At 39.0% G+C, this 21,719-nt stretch overlaps 1 protein-coding gene across 1 annotated transcript in view; it reads right to left on the bottom strand.

Moving 5' to 3' along the window:
• The window catches only part of LOC121869876 (exocyst complex component 3-like), a 62,979-nt gene extending 51,813 nt beyond the window's left edge, over positions 1 to 11,166 (bottom strand). The window contains 2 exon segments of the mRNA XM_042371441.1: positions 5,299 to 5,411; positions 11,032 to 11,166. Of these exon segments, the coding sequence (XP_042227375.1) occupies positions 5,299 to 5,411; positions 11,032 to 11,157 (239 nt within the window). The 5' untranslated portion in view covers positions 11,158 to 11,166.
• Positions 11,167 to 21,719: the final 10,553 nt, after the last annotated feature.

Here is a 21,719-nt window from a genome sequence, read left to right as displayed (position 1 = left end):
AAGCTTCTCTCTTATAAAAAGCCAGTGAAATGACCTGGGTGAATATAATTAACATAGCTGGGATTCTTGTAACATACTGATTAATTTGAATATAAACATGCTACTGTATAATTTGCACTAGACAAAACAATTTTAGTACCGTAATCAAATTAGTATATGTGCACTCCAGCTCTGCACTAAGAAATCTATATAAATCTACCCAAAAATACAGTTGAAAAACTTTTTTTTATAAAATGTACTACAGTACTGTACACTAATGTACAACAATTTTTATCTCTTGAGCAAAACATATGACATTTATATTCAAATTATTGGCTGTCTTGCAAGGATTCCAGCAATGCAAATTATAATCTCCTAACTTTAGTCTGAGATATTATATAAGATAAAAACTGTAAGCCTAAAAGCCTGGCTGGGGAACGTAGCCAACCGCGCCACCCAGCGAGGGGTTTGGGGGGGATGGGGGGATTGAGGTTATAAGTTTGAGGTGAAGGTCTCTGTGTGTTTATTTAACAGTCCTACTTAGCCTCTCTCATTTTAAAATGCCAGTGATACGACCTAGGAAAATATAATTAACATAGCTGGGATTCTTATAACATACTGATTAATTTGAATATAAACATGCTATAATTTTCATTAGACAAAACAATTTTAGTACCGTAATCAAATTAGTACATGTGCACTCCAGCATTGCACTAAGAAATCTATGTATATCTACCCAAAAATACAGTTGAAAAACTGTTTATAAAATGTACTACAGTATTGTACACTAATGTACTACATTTTTTATATCTTCAGCAAAATATATGACGTTTATATTCAAATTAATCTCTGTCTTGCAAGGATTTCAGCAATGCAAATTACCGTATATCTCGGCTTATAAGACGGAATTTGAACATTAAAAAAATCTGCCCAAAGTTAGGGGGTCGTCTAAACCACCAAGTATAAAATTCTTACCTCTTAAATATTGTGGTTTAGTTTGTCAAGAGTGGTGATGGAAACATCGTAAGCCACTCACAAGGTCTTACCACTAATTATTTTATACTGAAACTTACGTTTGGCAAGCTGGATTCAAATTAAGATTACCGGTGTACAGTATTAAAATAATAAAAATTTATTATAAACCTGTCTAACATACCGTAAAAGAGAATTATACCCCTGTAATAAACACAGGTATCATCACACACCCCTCCCCACGCCCCCCCCCATTTGCCAGTGAGGAGACAAGAAAGGGAAAGTGACCGCGAGATTGGGCTATTTTTAGCCGTGGAGGTGGTCAGTAATAATACTTCTCCTATAAATAATTAATTTTAAATTTATTTTTTTACAAGGAATATTCAGTAAATGACTGCATTAATTCTTGAAACTACTGACAGTTAAATACAGACGCTTAAGTGACATCACTAGTGTTTACACTACACCAGCTGGTAACATTTGATGCCATTACTTGAAGTGAATTGGCCTTATTTTAAGTAACTAACCATAAATAAATACAAAAAGTAAAAAAAAGATCAAAAGTGAGAAATAATATACTGTATGTATGTTGTGTTGTCAAAGTTAGAGGAACAATTCAAACTGCAATTGTGTGTAAATGAGGCAGAAAGTCAGGCCAGCGCTGAACCTGGGACTTGGTCACAATTTTCGTGATGCCATATGGCAGCAGGGTCTACCATTAGACAACACATTATGCTTCCAATATCTTCCCAGGCGGTAGTATCTACCTGCTTGGTAGCTGCCTACTACCTACACAATTTTTAGTAATATTACTTTGATACATGATAAATTAGACAATGAAAATAAACATCAAATTTAATTACCAAGACGCTTCCCATTGGCAGCTGTAAGAAGAGGGGGAGATGGGCTATTTATAGCCCGTCTTTGTGTCTGAAGTGACCAGTACCCTAATGCACCATAAATAATTCATTTAACATTTATTTTTTGTACATATATTTAGTTATATCTATCTATCTATCTATCTATCTATCTATCTATCTATCTATCTATCTATCTATCTATCTATCTATCTATCTATCTATATATATATATATATATATATATATATATATATATATATATATATATATATATATATATATATATATATATATATATATGTATGTATATATGTGTATATATGTATGTATATATGTATGTATATATGTATGTATATATTTTATGTATGTATATATTTATGTATGTATGTATGTATGTATGTATATATGTATGTATATATGTATGTATGTATGTATGTATGTATGTATGTATGTATGTACAATCCGAAAGGGATGATGGATTAGTTGGAAGTGTATCCGTAAAGAAAAACAAATATTTACTTTATACGTTACGTCAATGTTTGGCAACTATAGTTTCCGTCACGACAATATTCTCATTAGGCTGGGTCGGGGAGTGAAGCTCTGCTCACTACATTGAATATTATTTATCACTACGCGTCAAAGAGTACATTACAAATCATACTAGCATAAAAACACACTGAGTGAAGCTCTGTAATTATCGCAATATTAAGTAACACTAACCACCGATTTCGAAGCATAACTCACAGGACAAAACATATGGGGATTGGTGGTCACACTGGACGGTGCGAGGCGGGTGGAGGCGGGGCGGGTGAGGCGGAGCGGGTGAGGCAGGGCGGGTGAGGCGGGGCGGGTGAGGCGGAGCGGTGAGGCAGGGCGGTGAGGCGGGGCGGGTGAGGCGGAGCGGGTGAGGCAGGGCGGGTGAGGCGGGGCGGGTGAGGCGTAGTTAAGTGTAGTGGGGAGGAGCCGAGGCGTGGTTGATCGGGCCAGGCCGGGGCTTTGCGGGGCGGGGTACGGAACGGCGGGGCACGGAACGGCAGGGCGGGGCAGGGATGGGAGGAAGGGTAAGGAGGGTGAGGTGAGGATTAGGACAGGGAGGAGGATGTAGGTTAAAAGACATGTTAAGTTATAACAGTTAGTACAGACACCGCTTTCATCACTGAAACACAATTTCTACGTTCAACACTGACCAACAATCAAACTGCACTTGGGCTACTGAGAATGTCACAGATCGCGGGGGACACTGAGAAATCACGTTAAGCACTGAACATATTTCTAGAAAAAATTCGCGCATACCACAACGAGAGACATTTACTTGAGCTGTAACGGTGACACACTAGGACACTTTTCACGCTACTATGCAGGAACTCCTTATCACGCACTTTCGAACAATACTCAAAAAACGAGCCAGGTGTTATGGCTAAATGAGGGAGGGCATGGGTTTACGTTAAGTACACTGTTACCAATAACAAGGGACGAGGAGGGCGTGAGTTAACGTTATAGTACGCTGCCACCAATATAATGAGGCACTCTGATAGTATAAGAGTACTTGTACTCAAATGTACTAAATAATTAATTAAAAATTTTATGTCTAGTGCAAACTATAGCATGTTTATATCAAAATTAATCACTGTCTTACAATAATCCCAGCAATGTAAGTTATATTCTCCCAGGTGAGTTCAGTGACATTTTATAAATGAAAAACAGATAAGACACACGGGATTAATGTCCCCCCGCCCTCCTCCCCCGGCTGGTGAATACCTCACCTCGCCTCATCCCCCACTCCTCTCCCCTGCCTGGCAGTCAACACATCACCTCTCTCTTCCCAGGGGTGAAGGTGTGAAGGTAGTTTTAGGCTTAAAATTTTTATCTTATAAAATGTCACAGACTAAAGTTAGAACATAATTTGCATTGCTGGAATCCTTGCAAGATAGCGAATAATTTTAATGTAGACATTACACACCTCAAATAAGGGATAAGGGATTGTGGACCTGCATTACATTACAGTAATGATTTATAAGTTATAGTGTATCTGGGTAGACTCTCAGTCGGGGCAGGGGGAGGGCCAGCATAAACTAATAAAAAACTAAGTTGAGAGGAAAGTGAAAGTGCTTGGTGAGTCAGAAGATAGGTGGGTGGTGTGCAGCGCCAGCGAGACCACCCGCTCACATCAGCTGATTGCTAGTAAACAGACCATTTCGCATCCCGAAATTTTAGCTGTGTTGATTTATGAGTGTGTTTTAGCATAATACAGAACTACAAAAAACAATGTTTTGTTTATTCTAGGAGAAGGGCTGAGGTGCATCTGGGTAGACTCAGTCTTTTTAGTATTTTGTGTTTCTCTCAAGTACCAAGCTAAATTATTCCATTGAAACAACACTTCGATTTAGTGCGAATTCGGTTTAAAGCGACCTTTCTTGAAAGGTATCTCGTGTTATATCGACGTTCTACTGTGTTCAAATATACATGATATATGTACTTGTTACCGCAAGCGGTACTGAATTATGATGACACATAAACAAACGTTATGTTAGGCTGTAACTCATGTCATGTATATTGGGCGTGCCTGCCCGTATAGAGTATATTAGTGTTGAGATGGAAGCAGATGAGAGACCCAGGGTAGGTTGAGGTGTTGGGTGGTGGGAGGTGAGCTTGTTTGCGTATAATAAGCCTGAAGCAGCGACTTTGAATAGCTGGTCTGATCACGTGATGCCCAGCAGGGCACCGCCCGCCAGCCTCACTGTAGCTATCCCCATCACACCACCAACACCTAACCTGTTTCTCCTGAAGACTTTCAACACGTAAGTTTAACTTGTATTTATTGTGTACACAGGTAGACTGTGTCCATTGTATCGTATATCATTGTGACGACATAAAAATATGGCAAATTAAGTACTCATTGTAAGTGTTAAGATTAGACTAATTACGTAGCTATGTTTGTTATGTAAATATATATTGGATTAGACATTTATGTGATTGCCTATGTATGATTTATTTGAAATACTAAAATGAATTGTATTCAACAGATTTGACCTAATTATAATGTTTGAGTTTAACGTGACGAGTCTAATTACATCCTTTAACCGCCCGGACGGCGGTTACAGTATTCATATATCTGTGTGATATAGATTTATACCATTATGAGTGTTAGTTATAGGTAGGGCAGTCTTCAATGAGGATGACACATCTCATACACCAAAATGAGAAAACTGCTGTAATAAATGATGTGCACCCTTCCCAAGATGTGCTTATGAGAAGTTCACTGCTATGATCTGTTAACTCACACCAGTGTGGAAAATGGCCATAAAATGGTGATAATGATGATGATGGTAAATCTCTTTTTCTCTTCTGTTTATAAACTGTCTGCACTACAGGGTTGATCTGGTTTAAATTAGATGATTTTAATGCAACTGAATTAAACTGACTTTGAGAGAATAAAGCTGGAGAGGCTGTGTGACACAGCAGAAAATAAAAATTAGAAAAAACTTACCAAGTCTTGATTTCTCTGAGGTCTATAAGGGCTGCCTGGAGCTGACCGAGTCCTGTACGAACACCATCTAACTGACTCTGCATCGCTGTCTTCAACATGGCCTCCACTGATGCCTGAGGATAGTGAAACAATGAGTAACTGGTCCTAAAATCCCATTTTATAAACAAATAATGACTGGGTGACTCATGTAGAGTTAACACATCTACAGTTTAACAACTTAGGGGTCCCAGGAGCCCTGACATGGACATAGTCTCTGAAAAATGGGTACAGTACAGTACATGTACTGTACTTAAAGGGGTCAGCTTCCAGATGAGAAAAAGCTAGCAAATGTCATGTACTGTGCAAAGGCACATGAGCAATGCAATCAATGTTGTCATTTGTTGCAAACTGAATGATATGACTGCCTTTCCCTGTCATTGTGAAAAAAATCCTTCCTGTGTTTGATTATTAAGTGAGGTATCAGAATCAGTCCCACATTTATAATACTGTACAGGAGGTCCTCGGGTTATGAAGACGTTCTTAAGTCGGAAATGTACGTAAGTCGGAACACCTACCCTATCTATCATAGCCCAAGTCCTTTTATACATCTCCAATCACTTAGTTTAAGAGAAAATAAGAAATTGAATGACAAAATATAGTAAAGGAAACTAATAAATAAAGTTTAACACTTACATTGAAACCTGGGACAGGCTTGCATGTAGAGATGGGCATTTGTAGGAGTGACAGAGGCTTTATTGGGGTGGTGGAACTGAAACTTCCTTCTTTTTGTCATAAATCTCTCTGTAGCATCGTTGATATTCAGTAATACTTCTATGAACCTTGGTGAATCTTGCTGTGTTGGGATCTTGCTGTTTAAATTTAAACAATCCTTCTTCAATAAGCCTGAAGTCTTCTGCCATTTCCTTTGTAATGAATCCCTTTGGCTCTGGAGTTTCAGCTTCCTCTACATCCTCTGACAAAATTTGCTTCTCCATTTTAAACAGGTTTTCATTGCTTAATTCTTCAGCATGAGACTCAAGCAACTGTGTGTCATTATCCTCATGAATATCAAGCTGGAGTTGGTTCTCAAGGTCTACCACTGTCTGTGTCACTTCTCCAACACCATTTTCAAAGCCCTTGAAATCGTGGACAAAATGTGGGTAGTGTTTTTTTCCAAACACCATTTGCCCCAACCTTGAACTGATTAAACCAGTCCCTACTAGCAATAAAGTCTTCCCCATCACTTTCACCACCACATTTAGCCTTCAAGTCAACATGCAAGCTTCTCACTTTTTCCTGAATCAAGGCTGGACTTAGAGGCAAATCCCGTTGATTTTGATCTTTCACCCATGTCACTAAAAAAATTTCCATTTCAATGGACGAGTTGTCGATTTTGAGTAAACACAAGAAATACACTCTGCCACATTCGTAGAGTGATACGGTATGCATATAATTTGTAATAAAGGTTTAAAGTCCTGCTATAATAGTCGAGATATCTTCATTTCTATAGATAAATGGCTGCCATTTACAATGACGTCACCACCTTCCCTGTAGACGATGTTCTCCAACAAACTCACCGCTGCAGTTGGAGGTAGTACAAAGGATGGTCTCTTCAGACCCCAAATGCCACGTCCAGGTAAGTTTTAAGGGTGTTTTTTTTATGGTCTAAGTCAGTGCTACTCAAAGTGTGGTCCGTGGACCGGTGCCGGTCCGTGAGCCATCGTCTGCCGGTACGCGGAGAGTTTTCAGAAAAGAAAGAAACGATAGTCACGTTCCACACCACGTGACACTGACGGGACATCTGACTCGGTCTTTTTTTTTTTTACATTTTCATTGTAGTTTTTATATTTATTATGGCTATATTTTTCATTTACTCACTCATGTTAAAAGTCATTGCTATGCAACTAACGAATGCGATATCATGAACAGCAAAACAGCGAACTGAAATACGTATAACAACACCTTCATGATGATGTGGCGTTTGACTCTGTGGGAACCACACCTGGGGATATCAATAGGGCGCATCACCTTGTGTTGCCAGAATTGCCACGTTTCTCGGCCACCAGTTACGCCATATCCACCCAAAACATAAATCTTTTTATTTTAAGTATGGTAGTTATTTAATTTCGGATAAAATAAATGTATGCATCCCATTAAAAGAAATGGCCGATTTTTTACTATGCGTGCCAGCCGTGAAGGGTGTCACACAGCTGGCAACCCTGCTATTCCACACGTGTGGATCAGCAGTCTGTGATGTCAGGTCACAGGTCAGTGGTTAGTTACCATCAAGAAGTGGAACAGAGAGCATCATACGGGTATCTGCGTGTTTGTCATTTGGGACCCCATCCCAATCCACTTTTATATTCATTATATTTTTCCTGTATAAAATAATATTACTACGAATGTTCAAATAATATTTTCTCTGATCGTAAACAATTAATTGTATGGCACAAATATGGTACTGGTCCCTGGCACACTGGGAAGACTTGTTACGTCAATGATGATTGGCCTTAGAATGAATAAGACATCATGTCTTCATGTTTAGTACAGATAGTCTCAAAATGCCCCTGAAATAGGACATATCTCAAAAGATTTTCCTTGGGGGGGGGGGGGGCCTATAGGCCCCGGGATTGGCTCGCTTCGCTCGCCGGTCCGTGGCACATTGAAAAAAAACCATGCCGGTCCGCCACATCAGATAGTTTGAGAAGCACTGGTCTAAGTCATGGACATTTCGTAAGTGAATGAAATGTGCCATGAAGAGCAGCTTATGGACATAAAAACTCCCATGTTCACACCAGCTCAGCTGTCATGTACTCTTACCCGGTAGACTTTCTCTCTTTTCTTTTTCAGTGCATTTACAGAGTATATCAGTACTAGATGGGGATACAAGTCAATTTAGAAATAATGACATTGTCTGAACTTTGTTTTGATAATGCCTGATGCTATGTAAACATGACAACATTGTGCTGTTATTATTTTGATGATTCACTCATGAACCACTGGGAAATATCATAATTTATATTAATTAATGGGTAAACTTTTACTTTAACACTACCATAAGTATTTGGATGCTTAGATTTGAAATAGGCTATAATGGGTATATTTTAAGTTTTGGTCATCCCTGTAATTAGACATGCAGACTATGTTTTTCTGATGGTTTGCGATGTGTTATGAACGATTTTGACCTTCATTTCTATCAGAAATCACTGGTTTTGAGCTACTACCCCCCCCCCCTTACCGATGTATGTTTAACTAATCTTATAACTTATCATACCTAACCTAACATATGATGTGTATTTTCTTATGCGATCGAAAAATATTTTGCGACAGAAATCCTGTAGAGATAATGTGTCTTATTGTTTAAAGTACTTAATCCCATAGTTAGAATTTTAAGGTTCCCCAGTGATGAAAACTTCCACGTTGGAGTTATCGGTCCTTTGCATCATTTTGGCACCCATCAAGTAAATACACACGATGATACTTGAGCAGTAATTTATTTTAACCTAAAAATAAGGTATGCCTGTACGTGTATACAGCTACTCCCCGACTTACGACCGCCTCAGTCGTACCAAATTTTTTCAAATTACAGTACGTATTTTCGAGTCCCAACGTCAGTGATTGCGCTGTGTACTGACAAAATTTTTGTTTGTAATTCACTTTAAAATGGCTGGCAAGCTTAAAAGTGAGAGTTTTGTGGTGCTGAGAATAAAAAGAGACACCCATTTTAGATTTTCTATGTATTATTTAAGCATTTTCGACTTACGACCTGGATTTGGGTCCCTAACCCCATCGTAAGTCGGGGAGCAGCTGTATATCAACATTGTATATGGCCACATGTCCTGTATTTCTGATGGTAACAACACAAACACCACAACTGGCTGCCTCCAGGCTCCCTCTCGGCAGCTCGAGCCAACTTGTGACGTCACAACCAATCACAGAACTTTTCGAAGTCACGTGACTTATTAGCAACTTTAACCCTTATTTTTTAAACTTTTTGGCCCAATTTTTTTAAGAATATCATTACCATAGTGAATTTAAGCATTTCCTTTACCCATTGACCTGCCATCCTATGAAAAAATTCCGACCGACAACTCGTTCATTAACAATACATTTTTTTGTTTTGTTATCACAGTTGAGTGCATCAGGGATGCACAACATGCGGCCCTCCAGTAGTTCTGTTGTGGCCCTTGGTGTCTTGTGTAATCAAGACTGTTGAAATACAAAAGTAATATGAAATAAAACTGGGACTTGAGGCAATAGGAACAATCTTTACCTTCAATCAGTTTACACTTACAGTTTTTACCAGCTATACTGAAAAGTTTATTTGTCTTTCATTTTTGCATTGCATTTTACTGAGAGGTAATAACAATTTCAAATTGACTGTAACAGTTTGGATATCAGAGTCAGCAGCAGGTCCAAAGGTGGACGGGAAGTGAACGTGTTGATCAGAGAGCCAGGCTGTCTAGGCGGGAGCACTGTTGCCCAGTTATGTTGATTTTATCTCAGTATTATGTCATCTTCAACATATTCTGCAATGCAGAATTCGTGATTCGAAATAGGCTAAAGGACGAAAATTTGCACTCTGTTTTGCGACTGGCAACCACAAAGTTTGACCACAAACATCACATTAAGAAAAACTTGTCACGTGATATGACGGGTAAACACTTTGTTTTTAATCATTATTTTTTATGGTAATACACTAGGCCTTTTTATAAGGTTACAGACTAAAATTAATTACATGTGACAGCAAATTCTTGGTTATATCTAGTCTAAGTAAAAGCATTATATATGATTTAAAAAATATAATATATGTGTATTTGAGTAAAGAATTTGAATATGTAATTCAAACATCTAATTATGGTGACTCATAAATCTTGCGGCCCTCGCTTACGAGTTAGTTTGGTGACGTGGCCCCGGGAAGCTAAAAGGTTGTGCGTCTTGGTGTAGATTCTTTTCCTTATTCAAGAATTTTCTGTTTGTCTTTCAAAATTGTTCCGACCGTTGAGCGACTGAAGCCCAACGCCTTAACGATCACTGAGTGTGTTTTGCCTTATCCAGAACGTTTAATTACATCAACTTTCACTTCCATTGTAATTGTTTTCCTTTTCTTGGATGCACTACTATCACTTGCATCAGGTTTGTGTTTGGGAGCCATGATGAGGGCAGAAAAAGAGAGTTAATAAGCAAAAAACAACAGTTGGCACTTGATCACACACACACGTTAAGGTGGTGAGGGTAAAGGGTACTGATGCTCCCTCAAGGTGTGTGGCTGGGTGACGCATCACTCCCCATCCACCGCTCCACCTCGTCTCTATGCTGCGCAAACTAGTTCTCGTACGTAACTGCTACAAACCATTATACTTATGTCAGATTTTTTAAAGAACTGACCTTATGGGACCTTGTTCGTATTGGCGGGGACCACCAGTACTGTACAATATATGAAATGGAACAGCCAACTTATGCACTGTATATAAAAAGCTGGTTAGTTCAGAGAGAGGAACTGAGACAATAAGCCCCAGGAGTTAGTATGATTCATACCAGTTGTCAGGAGTTAAGTTAAATAATGACAGGGTCCCAAGAGCCACATAATCCAGAGCCTTTATGATTTCATCTATATAGTGGGAGATGAATGCCATCACAGACACCCCAGTTCCCTTTTGAAGGACAGACCTCTAATAAACTCCTCAGAAGACAGGCATAGGGTGAGATCCAAACTTGTCAAAATACAGTATTATATACTGTACAGTACTGTACCTTCTTTCGTTGAACTCTTCTCCTGTACTGATCAACCTTCTGCAATTGGTCTGGCCTCTGTAGCATATTTGCCACAAGCAGTGTAGCTCGGGCAACTGCCTCAGATTCTGCCTCTCCAACATCCATGCTAGAAGACCTCTGTGAAATAAATGATGAATTAAAGAATAAAATCTGATTTAATGCTTGAGCAGAGGAAATGAGTGACCATTAAATTTCACACCACCTGTTGCCCTCTCTGCGCCCTTCAGAAACGGCAAATAATTTAACAGTCAGTTCGGTATCCTCGGAAGGTAGATACGACAGGAGAAATGGCTGGGATAACCAGCTACTGTACCGAACCAAAATGATACTTTGTGCACTTTGGTTCTTCCCTTTGTTTTACTTATAAATAAAGACACTGCACTGCTTGACAACACCATCTTTGCACTTCAATGTTTACATGAGTAGGAACATAGACATTAATGCCTCTGTTTTACATTCACTAAAAAACAGCAACTTTAGAAATTTTGGTATAAACAATAAGTTTTTTTTTCCTTTAAGAATATCCCTCAAAAGAAAAAGAATTTAATCTTTTTATAATATTAGTTTGGAGATACAGATAAACTTTTACCAGCCTCTTCATTCCCATAGATATGAATACTTCCAGGTTATACTATTACATATGGTTAAGAAGGATTGGTACTAGTAGGTCAGGTTACGTAGGCTAGGTTGTTCATACAGATTTCAGTATGCTTTTTTTTTTTTCGGGGAATAGCCCACCAGGGCACAGGTCATCTACCCACAACAGGGCCTAGGGGGCAAAAAAAAAATAAGAGTAAAAAGAAATTAAAAATAGAAAAGAAAAAGATTATTATATTAATCTACACCATGAAAATGACAGAAAACCAGCTTTTTGAAGTGAGACATTGTATGGGTATGGAAACACAGAAGAAGGCAGAGCATTCCATTTGGCTGTGTGAGGAAAGAAGGATGTACTATACTGTAATGGGTTATTCTAGTATGACAGACATCCACAGAGAAACTGTGAGCACCTCGGGCAAGACAAGTGTTACGAGCCCACGGCCTTGCCAGTGGTACACAGGAAGCCAAATCCACTGAACATTGCCCATTAAAGTACCTGTAAAAGAGAGAGCGAGTGAAACAACATTGCAGTGAAGAGAAAGGGAGAAAGATTATCAACTAAAGGAGGAGAGTTAATCACATGATTTAAATCGATTTAAATCAAAATAAAAAAAATCATGATTTAAATCAAAATGATTTTTTTTCTAATAACTGTTTTCTCTTTTTATTCTACAAGATTGAAAAGTATATGCAATGCAACAGGCTAATAAAATTATTTGGATTTACATAATTATGTACTGTACTATTAAGAATTATTCAGAAGAACTTAGTGGGAAAACATTTTGCATGGCCATGGAGGGATGGAGTAATGTCCATAATGAGCCTATAGTATGTATAACTTTAACAGCGGACAACCGAATTTATCTTGTTGACTCTATAGAATCAAGACACACAGCTGAAAATCTGTTGAAATTAGCTGAATGTGCTACAAAAAAGTGTGAAGACAAATTTGGATGCACAGTAAGAAGCTGTGTAACAGATAATGCTGCTTATATGGCAAAAATGAGAAGTGAATTCGGACAAGATAAATCCATTATAACATATGGTTGCTCTGCACACCTGTTAAATTTGCTTTCACAAGGCCTGCAAATCAAGAACATTAAGGAGCACATTACTGAAATCATTAAGTACTTCAGATATCATCACATCCCAGGATCTTTGTATAGAAGAGCAGGAGGAACAATGCTAGTAATGCCATCAGACACACGATGGAACACAGTGACAGATTCTATTGAATCTTACTTAAAGAACTGGGAGACCCTTGTCAAAGTGTGCAAAGTAAATAGTGAAGACATTGAAAAGAAAATTGAAAGGAAAGTTAATGATAAGGCATTAAAAAGAACTGCAGAAGACTATTTAGAGACACTTAAGCCCACTGCTGTGGCATTGGACTGTGTCCAGAGAGAACATACCCTATTAAGTGATGCTGTACAAATCTGGGTAAAACTGAAAACTGATATTAAGGAGTATTTAACAGATAAGGAGGATATGGAAAATTTTGAAAAAAGAATCAAAGTAGCATTGACACCTGCCCATTTTCTAGCTAATGTGATGGATCCAAGGTATCAGAGCAGACATCTGACTCCTGAGCAGCGAGACATTGCAGAACAGTATGTGCGCGAGTCTCTTCCACATTTCCTTTCAACATTAATGTCCTTCCATGGAAAAAGTGCACCATTTAAAGAGGTCTATTTTGGTAAAGATGTTGTAAAATCTCTCTCACCCCTTGCTTGGTGGCAGTATTTTGCCAATGATATGACAGAAAATGTAATGGATGTTCCTAGGCAATTATTTACAGCTGTTGCATCATCAGCAGGGGTTGAGAGAATTTTTTCCACATATGGATTTGCACACTCAAAGGTAAGAAATCGCCTAGGACAGGAAAAGGCATCTAAGCTTGTCACAGTACATAAGCATTCCAATGTTCAACTAAGCTAATTTAAATGTTTTGAACTATTTTTGTTGTTTACAGAATGAGAATATTGTTTTGACTTGAAGTTATTACCGGTAATTCTTAATACACTATAATCCTACAAATGTAAGAAAATAAACTTGTTACCAGTACAGTATTATTTTTTTACAAAATGAGAATATTACATTCTGTTGACTTGAAGAAGTTAAGTTATTAATTTTTGAAACACTGTAATCCTATAAGAGCATTTATGTTAAATTTCATTATTACGTTTGGATTTGTGCACTCAAATGTAAGATATGTTACCAGTTTTCTTTTATTTTACAAAAAAAATATTATTGTGTTAAATTCCATTGGTACATCTACTGCATAAATATCTTAATGCCAATTTTCTATTTATTATCCTGAGTAAGCTTTGGTTGAAAAATACTGTTTTTATGGTTTAAAAATACTATTTTAATGCAATAAGTAAAAAAAATAAAAAAATCGATTTAAATAAAAAAAAATCTGATTTAAATCAAATAAATCATTTTATTTATTTATTATTTTTTAAATCATGATTTTTTCAAACCCTGGATTCCACCCTATCTAACAGTTGAACAGAAGAAGAGCCACCCCAGATATGAGAGCAGCACTCCAAGTTAGGACGAATGAATCCCTTATAAACTTGAAGCAACTGCTCTGGAGTGAAGTAGGTGCGGCATCAGTACAGCATTCCCAACTTTCAGGTGGCAACTTTAGCAATGTTGTGGATGTGTGGCTTCCTGACATATCAGGGGAAATGGTGAGGCCTAGCATATCTATTTTAGAATTTGGCAGAATGATAGCATCCTGAAATATGATTGGTGGGAGATCATCTAATTTGGAAAATGTAATTGGTAAATACTGAGTTTTATTACTATTGAATTTAACCAAGTTTCTACCTCCCCATTCGGAGATGCTGCTCAGATCCGGATTGGTAGATGTAATGATATCAGCTCTAGAAACAGATCTAGTTTGAGAATTAGGGGGAAGGGAAAATGTGAAGAAGAGTGAAGAGTAGAATCATCAGCGTAAGAATGGATAGAATTAGTCGTAGTGTGAAGTAAATCATTGATAAAAAGAAGGAAGAGAATTGGTGAAAAAACAGAACCCTGCAGGACATCACTATTGGTAGAGAAAGAGCGAGAGATCGATCCCTCAACAACAACTGCCATGGATCGGTTCTCAAGGAAAGCTAGAAATTAGAGAACAATGTGGGGGAGAGAAGTTTAGAAAGCAAAGACTTGTGCCATACCCTATCAAATGCTTTGGAGATGTCGAGGGCCACAACGAAAGTTTCCCCATAATCCCCTAAGAGAGGATGACCAAAGATGGTTGCAGTAGGAGAGCAGATCACCAGTAGATCTCGCCTGGCAAAAGCCATACTGGTGATCTGACAAAAGAGAAAAGTGTTCAAGGTGATGGGGAAAATGAGAGTTTTAAGATAGTTTAAAATTTTTTAGAGAGGGATGAAGTTGGGGCAATGGGGCGATAGTTAGAGGGATTGGAATGGTCACCCTTTTTGGGGATGGGCTGAACCAAGGCATGCTTCCAAGAAGAAGGAAAGGTTTGGGTTTTGAGGCAAAGGCAAAAGAGGCGAGCAAGCACAGGGGCCAGAATTTCAGCACACTCCTTCAGAACATGAGGGGGTATTCCGTCCGGTTTATCCAACCTGGATAAACACACCAGCAACCCTCCGAATGGAGATTATAGGAAAGTGCATAGGTTCAGTAGGAGGAGCAGGGGTAGGAGGGATAGAGTTGCAATCATCTAAGGTGGAGTTAGAGGAGAATAAGGTGCCAAAGAGATTGGCTTTATCAGGGGGAGAGTTGGCTACAGAGTTATCAGGTCAGAAGAGACGAGGAAAAGAGGGAGTGCAGAAGTTATTACAGATGTTTTTGGTTAAGGACTAGAACGATCTACTATGAGTTAGTCAGGTAAGCGGTCTTTTAATAAAATTCCACTTGGCCCTACGAAGAATAGTCTTACAACGATTCCTAGAGGTAATGAAAGAGGAGTGGGTAATAGGAGAAAGAGATAGTTTTATAACTTAATTGCCCTATCTCTCTCCCTACATGCAAGAGAACAGGAGCGATCAAACCATGATTGTAAAGTGAAAGTTTTGGTAGAAGATGGGATAAATGCACTCATACCACCCTGTATAACCCCAGAAATGCTGTCAGCATATACCGAGGCATCCCGTGTGGAAAAGCAACATTCATTCCAAGGAAAGTCGGAGAAGAATTCTCGCAAGAATTGCCAGTTTGCCCTCCGATAGTGCCATAGTTGGTGTTTAGAAGGGGGTGGGGGAGGTGGTCGTGCCCAGTTTGATATAATGGAAATAAGACTGATCAGAAGACCCTAAGGGGGCAGAAATTGAGTATGAATAGTGTGAGGAGTTAGAGGTAAAACAAAGATCAAGAATGTTACTAAGTTGATCATGTCAATCAGGAACACGTGTATGGCAAGGTTACTGAGAAGCTGTATTAGCCCTGTCTACTAGACAGTAGCATTTATATAAATATGGGTCAATAACTTTATACATTGGTGTTATATAATTATTCACCCTCGTGATTTTCCATAAGCTGTGAGGTATCATGTTCAGAGCACATGATGGGTATTTTCCACCCACAAGGGGTGTCCCCAGTACTGTATATCCTAGGTCAGCTATCACGGGTTGGACCCACCAGCAGTATACACTCACCACTCACTATAATCGGACGTTGATTTCCAAGCTCCCAGATAACCTTGCCATCCTCAAGCCCTCACAGCTTTCAGTGATAATTTTGGTGTTCACTCTATTGAAGTGTTCAAACCATATTTTACTAAATAAATGGAGAAAACAATCAGTTGGGTTTGACAACTTAACCTGACAAACTAAACAGCTCCAAGGCTGTCATATAATAGTCCCAAAGACTATTATAAAGCGTTCCATCATTTAATAGTCATTTGCTGGGAAACATTTGTCAACATGACGTCCAAAGATGGCATTGGCATCATCAGGAGGACAGGCAGAGAGCATCTTTATTTATGGAAAAGAAAATTATATATATATATATATATATATATATATATATATATATATATATATATATATATATATATATATATATATATATATATATATATATATATATATATATATATATATATATATATATATATTGTTTTTTGATTTGTATTCTAAACAACTTTTCTTCTATGGATATACTGTATTCCATTAGATGGCTGGCTAACCAGGACATTGTCCTCTACTATTACAACGGTTTTTCAACATTAGACAGAAGTTGTTGATAATCTTGTGTTTAACAGGTGTTCAACTATGTGACATTCAGTACTGTACCATATACTGCCACATTACTGTATATAATTTCTCATTCACAACCTAACCTGAACAGCACAATAATGTTTAGTTCAAAGTAAAGTTTAAGTAGGTGAGGTTAAATTAGGTTTGGTTATACAGGTACAGGTATTAGGTTAGGTAGGCTAGTTGGTAATCTTGGAGCAGATGGCTAGCACCAGAAGTTGTTTGATTACATTAATTTTTTCCACAAATGTTCTTTGGATGATAGTACAGGTATGTGATAAAAACAATAAAACTTTTTATTTTAATTATAAGTACTTTTTTCTCTACATACAATTATAAATGACCTGTGGTGGGCAGGGTATGAAGGATGAGGGGACATACGTGGTAAAACACTGTAAAAAACTGATGAGGACACTAAATGATATCTCTACATTCTTTGTATGTGAAGAAATTAATTATTTATCATAAATATTCTGTCGAAAAGTCTGCCAGTGTCAGCGCATTTTGTCGTCCACTCTTTGTTTGTTTCCGTGCAACAACTGACCCACTTAGTCCAAGTGTACTCTATGTCCACAAAAAATGGAAAATTACACCATGCCATTTCAAGAAAGTTGCTTTCATTGGTACCCAATATCTAAATAAGTATTTTCTGTTAAATATGGCAGGGGTCCTGGGGGCAAGACCTTCCCTGCTAGGAAGTTAGGTAAAGTTAGGTAGTTTTCTTTGGTTGGTTAGGTAAAGTTTTACTGGGTTCTGAACATTGTTATAAGGCCTTTTTTTACTTACTATCATCCAAAGAACATCTGCGGAAATAATGAATGAAATCGTACAATGCGTCCTGGTGTTAGCCATCTGCTCCGGGATTACCAATTAGTTTTATGCCCGTTAATACAAGATTACAAACATTTACAAGACAAAAATTAGTCGGAAACAAGTGGTGTGGGTGCACAGGTATGAATATGTGTTGATAAATATTTCATTGTAGTACATTAGTAAACAACAAAACAAGATAATGTTACAGTAGTAAGGAGGCAACACTTTCTTACAGCCTCCATAAATTTGGTACAGTACTGTACTGTACTATTGTCACCACCATAACAAAATTCATCGGTAAAATTGCAGTTTCACTATCAACCTAACCAAATCCTAACCTAACCTAACCAAAGACAATCCAAACCAAAGACTAGACTAACCCAACCTAGCCAAACCTAACCTAGCCTAATCTAGGCAAACCTAACATAACCTATCCAAAACCTAACCAAAGCCTTACCTAACATTTGGGAAAGCTGAAAGATATCTCTCATTGTCACAATCTCAAGAGTTTGCAGAGATAACATCAACCCAGATGGCCGCAAAACATTTGGCTTAAATTTCCTTCGTGAATTCACCATCTCGGTTATTATCCACTTGAGACAAAAGTGGTAAAAGAAAAATTTGTTGCAATTAACGAGAAATTATTTCTGGTGCACCCAAAATAAGTCTAACTCAACTGATAGTGAAACCATCACCACAGACACTGCTACTATCAACAGCCACAGTGTATATTAACCTAGGTTTACATTACATACACCATATACTGTACATTGAATAAACTGATAAATACAGTATTACATTACACCGATATACAGGACATACAGATATACACCATAACAGTACATATACATAACATACACTGATATACACATTTCATACACTAATATACATTACCTAAAAGTTGTATTGTAAGAGAATAATGAAATAAGTTAAATAACACAGGAAGACCAGGGCCAGCCACCGCCTCCTCCCCCTCACCTCTCAACTTTAATACAATATTTCTCTAAATTATTATTCCCTAAAAGTTATTCTTATTTTCTAAGTGAAAACATTAATATATTGTTTTGCCGTTTTATATGACTGGAGAAGTTTAGTTGATCCCTTGTGTAGAAAATAATGAATGAATTTTAATATATCGGTAAATAAACGTTCTTTTTAGGCGTGTTTGTTGTTGTTGTTGTTGTTTTGAGGAGTGTCTAGAGGTGAGTGTCTAGAGGTGAGTGTCTAGAGGTGAGTGTCTTGTGTTGAGTGTCTAGAGGTGAGTGTCTAGAGGTGAGTGTCTAGAGGTGAGTGTCTTGTGTTGAGTGTCTAGAGGTGAGTGTCTAGAGGTGAGTGTCTAGAGGTGAGTGTCTTGTGTTGAGTGTCTAGAGGTGAGTGTCTTGTGTTGAGTGTCTAGAGGTGAGTGTCTTGTGTTGAGTGTCTAGAGGTGAATGTCTTGTGTTGAGTGTCTTGTGTTGAGTGTCTTGTGTTGAGTGTCTTGTGTTGAGTGTCTAGAGGTGAATGTCTTGTGTTGAGTGTCTTGTGTTGAGTGTCTTGTGTTGAGTGTCTAGAGGTGAGTGTCTTGTGTTGAGTGTCTTGAGGTGTTGAGTGTCTAGGTGAGGTCTTGTGTTGAGTGTCTGAAGGTGTCTAGGGTGAGTGTCTAGAGGTGTGGTGTCTAGGGTGAGAGTGTCTTGTGTTGGTGTCTAGAGGTGAGTGTCTGAGTGTCTAGAGGTGAGTGTCTTGTGTTGAGTGTGTCTAGAGGTGAGTGTCTAGAGGTGAGTGTCTTGAGGTGGGTGTCTTGTGTTGGTGTCTAGAGGTGAGTGTCTTGTGTTGTAGTGCCCTGGGGTGTCTTGTGTTGAGTGTCTAGAGGTGAGTGTCTAGAGGTGAGTGTCTTGTGTTGAGTGTCTTGTGTTGAGTGTCTAGAGGTGAGTGTCTTGTGTTGAGTGTCTAGAGGTGAGTGTCTAGAGGTGAGTGTCTTGTGTTGAGTGTCTAGAGGTGAGTGTCTAGAGGTGAGTGTCTTGAGGTGAGTGTCTTGTGTTGAGTGTCTAGAGGTGAGTGTCTAGGGTGAGTGTCTTGAGGTGAGTGTCTTGTGTTGGTGTCTAGAGGTGAGTGTCTTGTGTTGAGTGTCTTGAGGTGAGTGTCTTGTGTTGAGTGTCTAGAGGTGAGTGTCTTGTGTTGAGTGTCTAGAGGTGAGTGTCTGGGGTGAGTGTCTAGAGGTGAGTGTCTTGTGTTGGAGTGTCTAGAGGTGAGTGTCTAGAGGTGAGTGTCTTGAGGTGAGTGTCTTGTGTTGAGTGTCTAGAGGTGAGTGTCTAGAGGTGAGTGTCTAGAGGTGAGTGTCTAGGTGAGTGTCTTGTGTTGAGTGTCTAGAGGTGAGTGGGGTGAGTGTCTAGAGGTGAGTGTCTTGTGTTGAGTGTCTAGGGTGAGTGTCTTGTGTTGAGTGTCTAGGGTGAATGTCTTGTGTTGAGTGTCTTGTGTTGAGTGTCTTGTGTTGAGTGTCTTGTGTTGAGTGTCTAGAGGTGAATGTCTTGTGTTGAGTGTCTTGTGTTGAGTGTCTTGTGTTGAGTGTCTGAGTGAATGTCTTATGTTGAGTGTCTTGTGTTGAGTGTCTTGTGTTGAGTGTCTAGGGTGAGTGTCTTGTGTTGAGTGTCTAGGGGTGAATGTCTTGTGTTGAGTGTCTTGTGTTGAGTGTCTAGGGTGAGTGTCTAGAGTGAGTGTCTAAGTGAATGTCTTGTGTTGAGTGTCTTGTGTTGAGTGTCTTGTGTTGAGTGTCTAGGGTGAGTGTCTGGGGTGGTGTCTTGTGTTGAGTGTCTTGTGTTGAGTGGCTTATTGAGTGTCTTGTGTTGGTGTCTAGAGGTGAGTGTCTTGTGTTGAGTGTCTAGGGGTGAGTGTCTTGTGTTGAGTGTCTAGAGGTGAATGTCTTGTGTTGAGTGTCTTGTGTTGAGTGTCTTGTGTTGAGTGTCTAGAGGTGAGTGTCTTGTGTTGAGTGTCTAGAGGTGAATGTCTTGTGTTGAGTGTCTTGTGAGTGTCTAGAGGTGAGTGTCTAGAGGTGAGTGTCTAAGGTGGATGTCTTGTGTTGAGTGTCTTGTGTTGAGTGTCTAGGGGTGAGTGTCTTGTGTTGAGTGTCTAGAGGTGAGTGTCTTGTGTTAGTGTCTTGTGTTGAGTGTCTAGGGGTGAGTGTCTTGTGTTGGAGTGTCTTGTGTTGAGTGTCTAGAGGTGAGTGTCTTGTGTTGAGTGTCTTGTGTTGAGTGTCTAGAGGTGAGTGTCTTGTGTTGAGTGTCTTGTGTTGGTGTCTAGGGTGAGTGTCTTGTGTTGAGTGTCTTGTGTTGAGTGTCTAGAGGTGAGTGTCTTGTGTTGAGTGTCTTGTGTTGAGTGGCTTGTGTTGAGTGTCTAGAGGTGAGTGTCTTGTGTTGAGCGGCTTGTTGTGAGTGTCTTGTGTTGAGTGTCTAGAGTGAGTGTCTTGTGTTGAGTGTCTTGTGTTGAGTGTCTAGCGGTGAGTGTCTTGTGTTGAGTGTCTTGTGTTGAGTGTCTTGTGTTGAGTGTCTAGAGGAGTGTCTTGTGTTGAGCGGCTATTGTGAGTGTCTTGTGTTGAGTGTCTAGAGGTGAGTGTCTAGAGGTGAGGTCTTGTGTTGAGTGTCTAGAGGTGAGTGTCTAGAGGTGAGTGTCTAGAGGTGAGTGTCTTGTGTTGAGCGGCTTGTGTTGAGTGTCTAGAGGTGAGTGTCTTGTGTTGAGCGGCTTGTTGTGAGTGTCTTGTGTTGAGTGTCTAGAGGTGAGTGTCTTGTGTTGAGTGTCTAGGAGGTGAGTGTCTTGTGTTGAGTGTCTTGTGTTGAGTGTCTAGAGGTGAGTGTCTTGTGTTGAGTGTCTTGTGTTGAGTGTCTTGTGTTGAGTGTCAAGAGGTGAGTGTCGTGTGTTGAGCGGCTTATTGTGAGTGTCTTGTGTTGAGTGTCTAGAGGAGTTCTAGAGGTGAGTGTCTTGTGTTGAGTGTCTAGAGGTGAGTGTCTAGAGGTGAGTGTCTTGTGTTGAGTGTCTAGAGGTGAG

The sequence above is a fragment of the Homarus americanus genome, unplaced genomic scaffold (assembly GCF_018991925.1).
Source record: "Homarus americanus isolate GMGI-L3 unplaced genomic scaffold, GMGI_Hamer_2.0 scaffold14467, whole genome shotgun sequence".
In the NCBI taxonomy this organism is placed as follows: domain Eukaryota; kingdom Metazoa; phylum Arthropoda; class Malacostraca; order Decapoda; family Nephropidae; genus Homarus; species Homarus americanus.
This window is presented reverse-complemented; position numbering and strand designations above follow the sequence as displayed.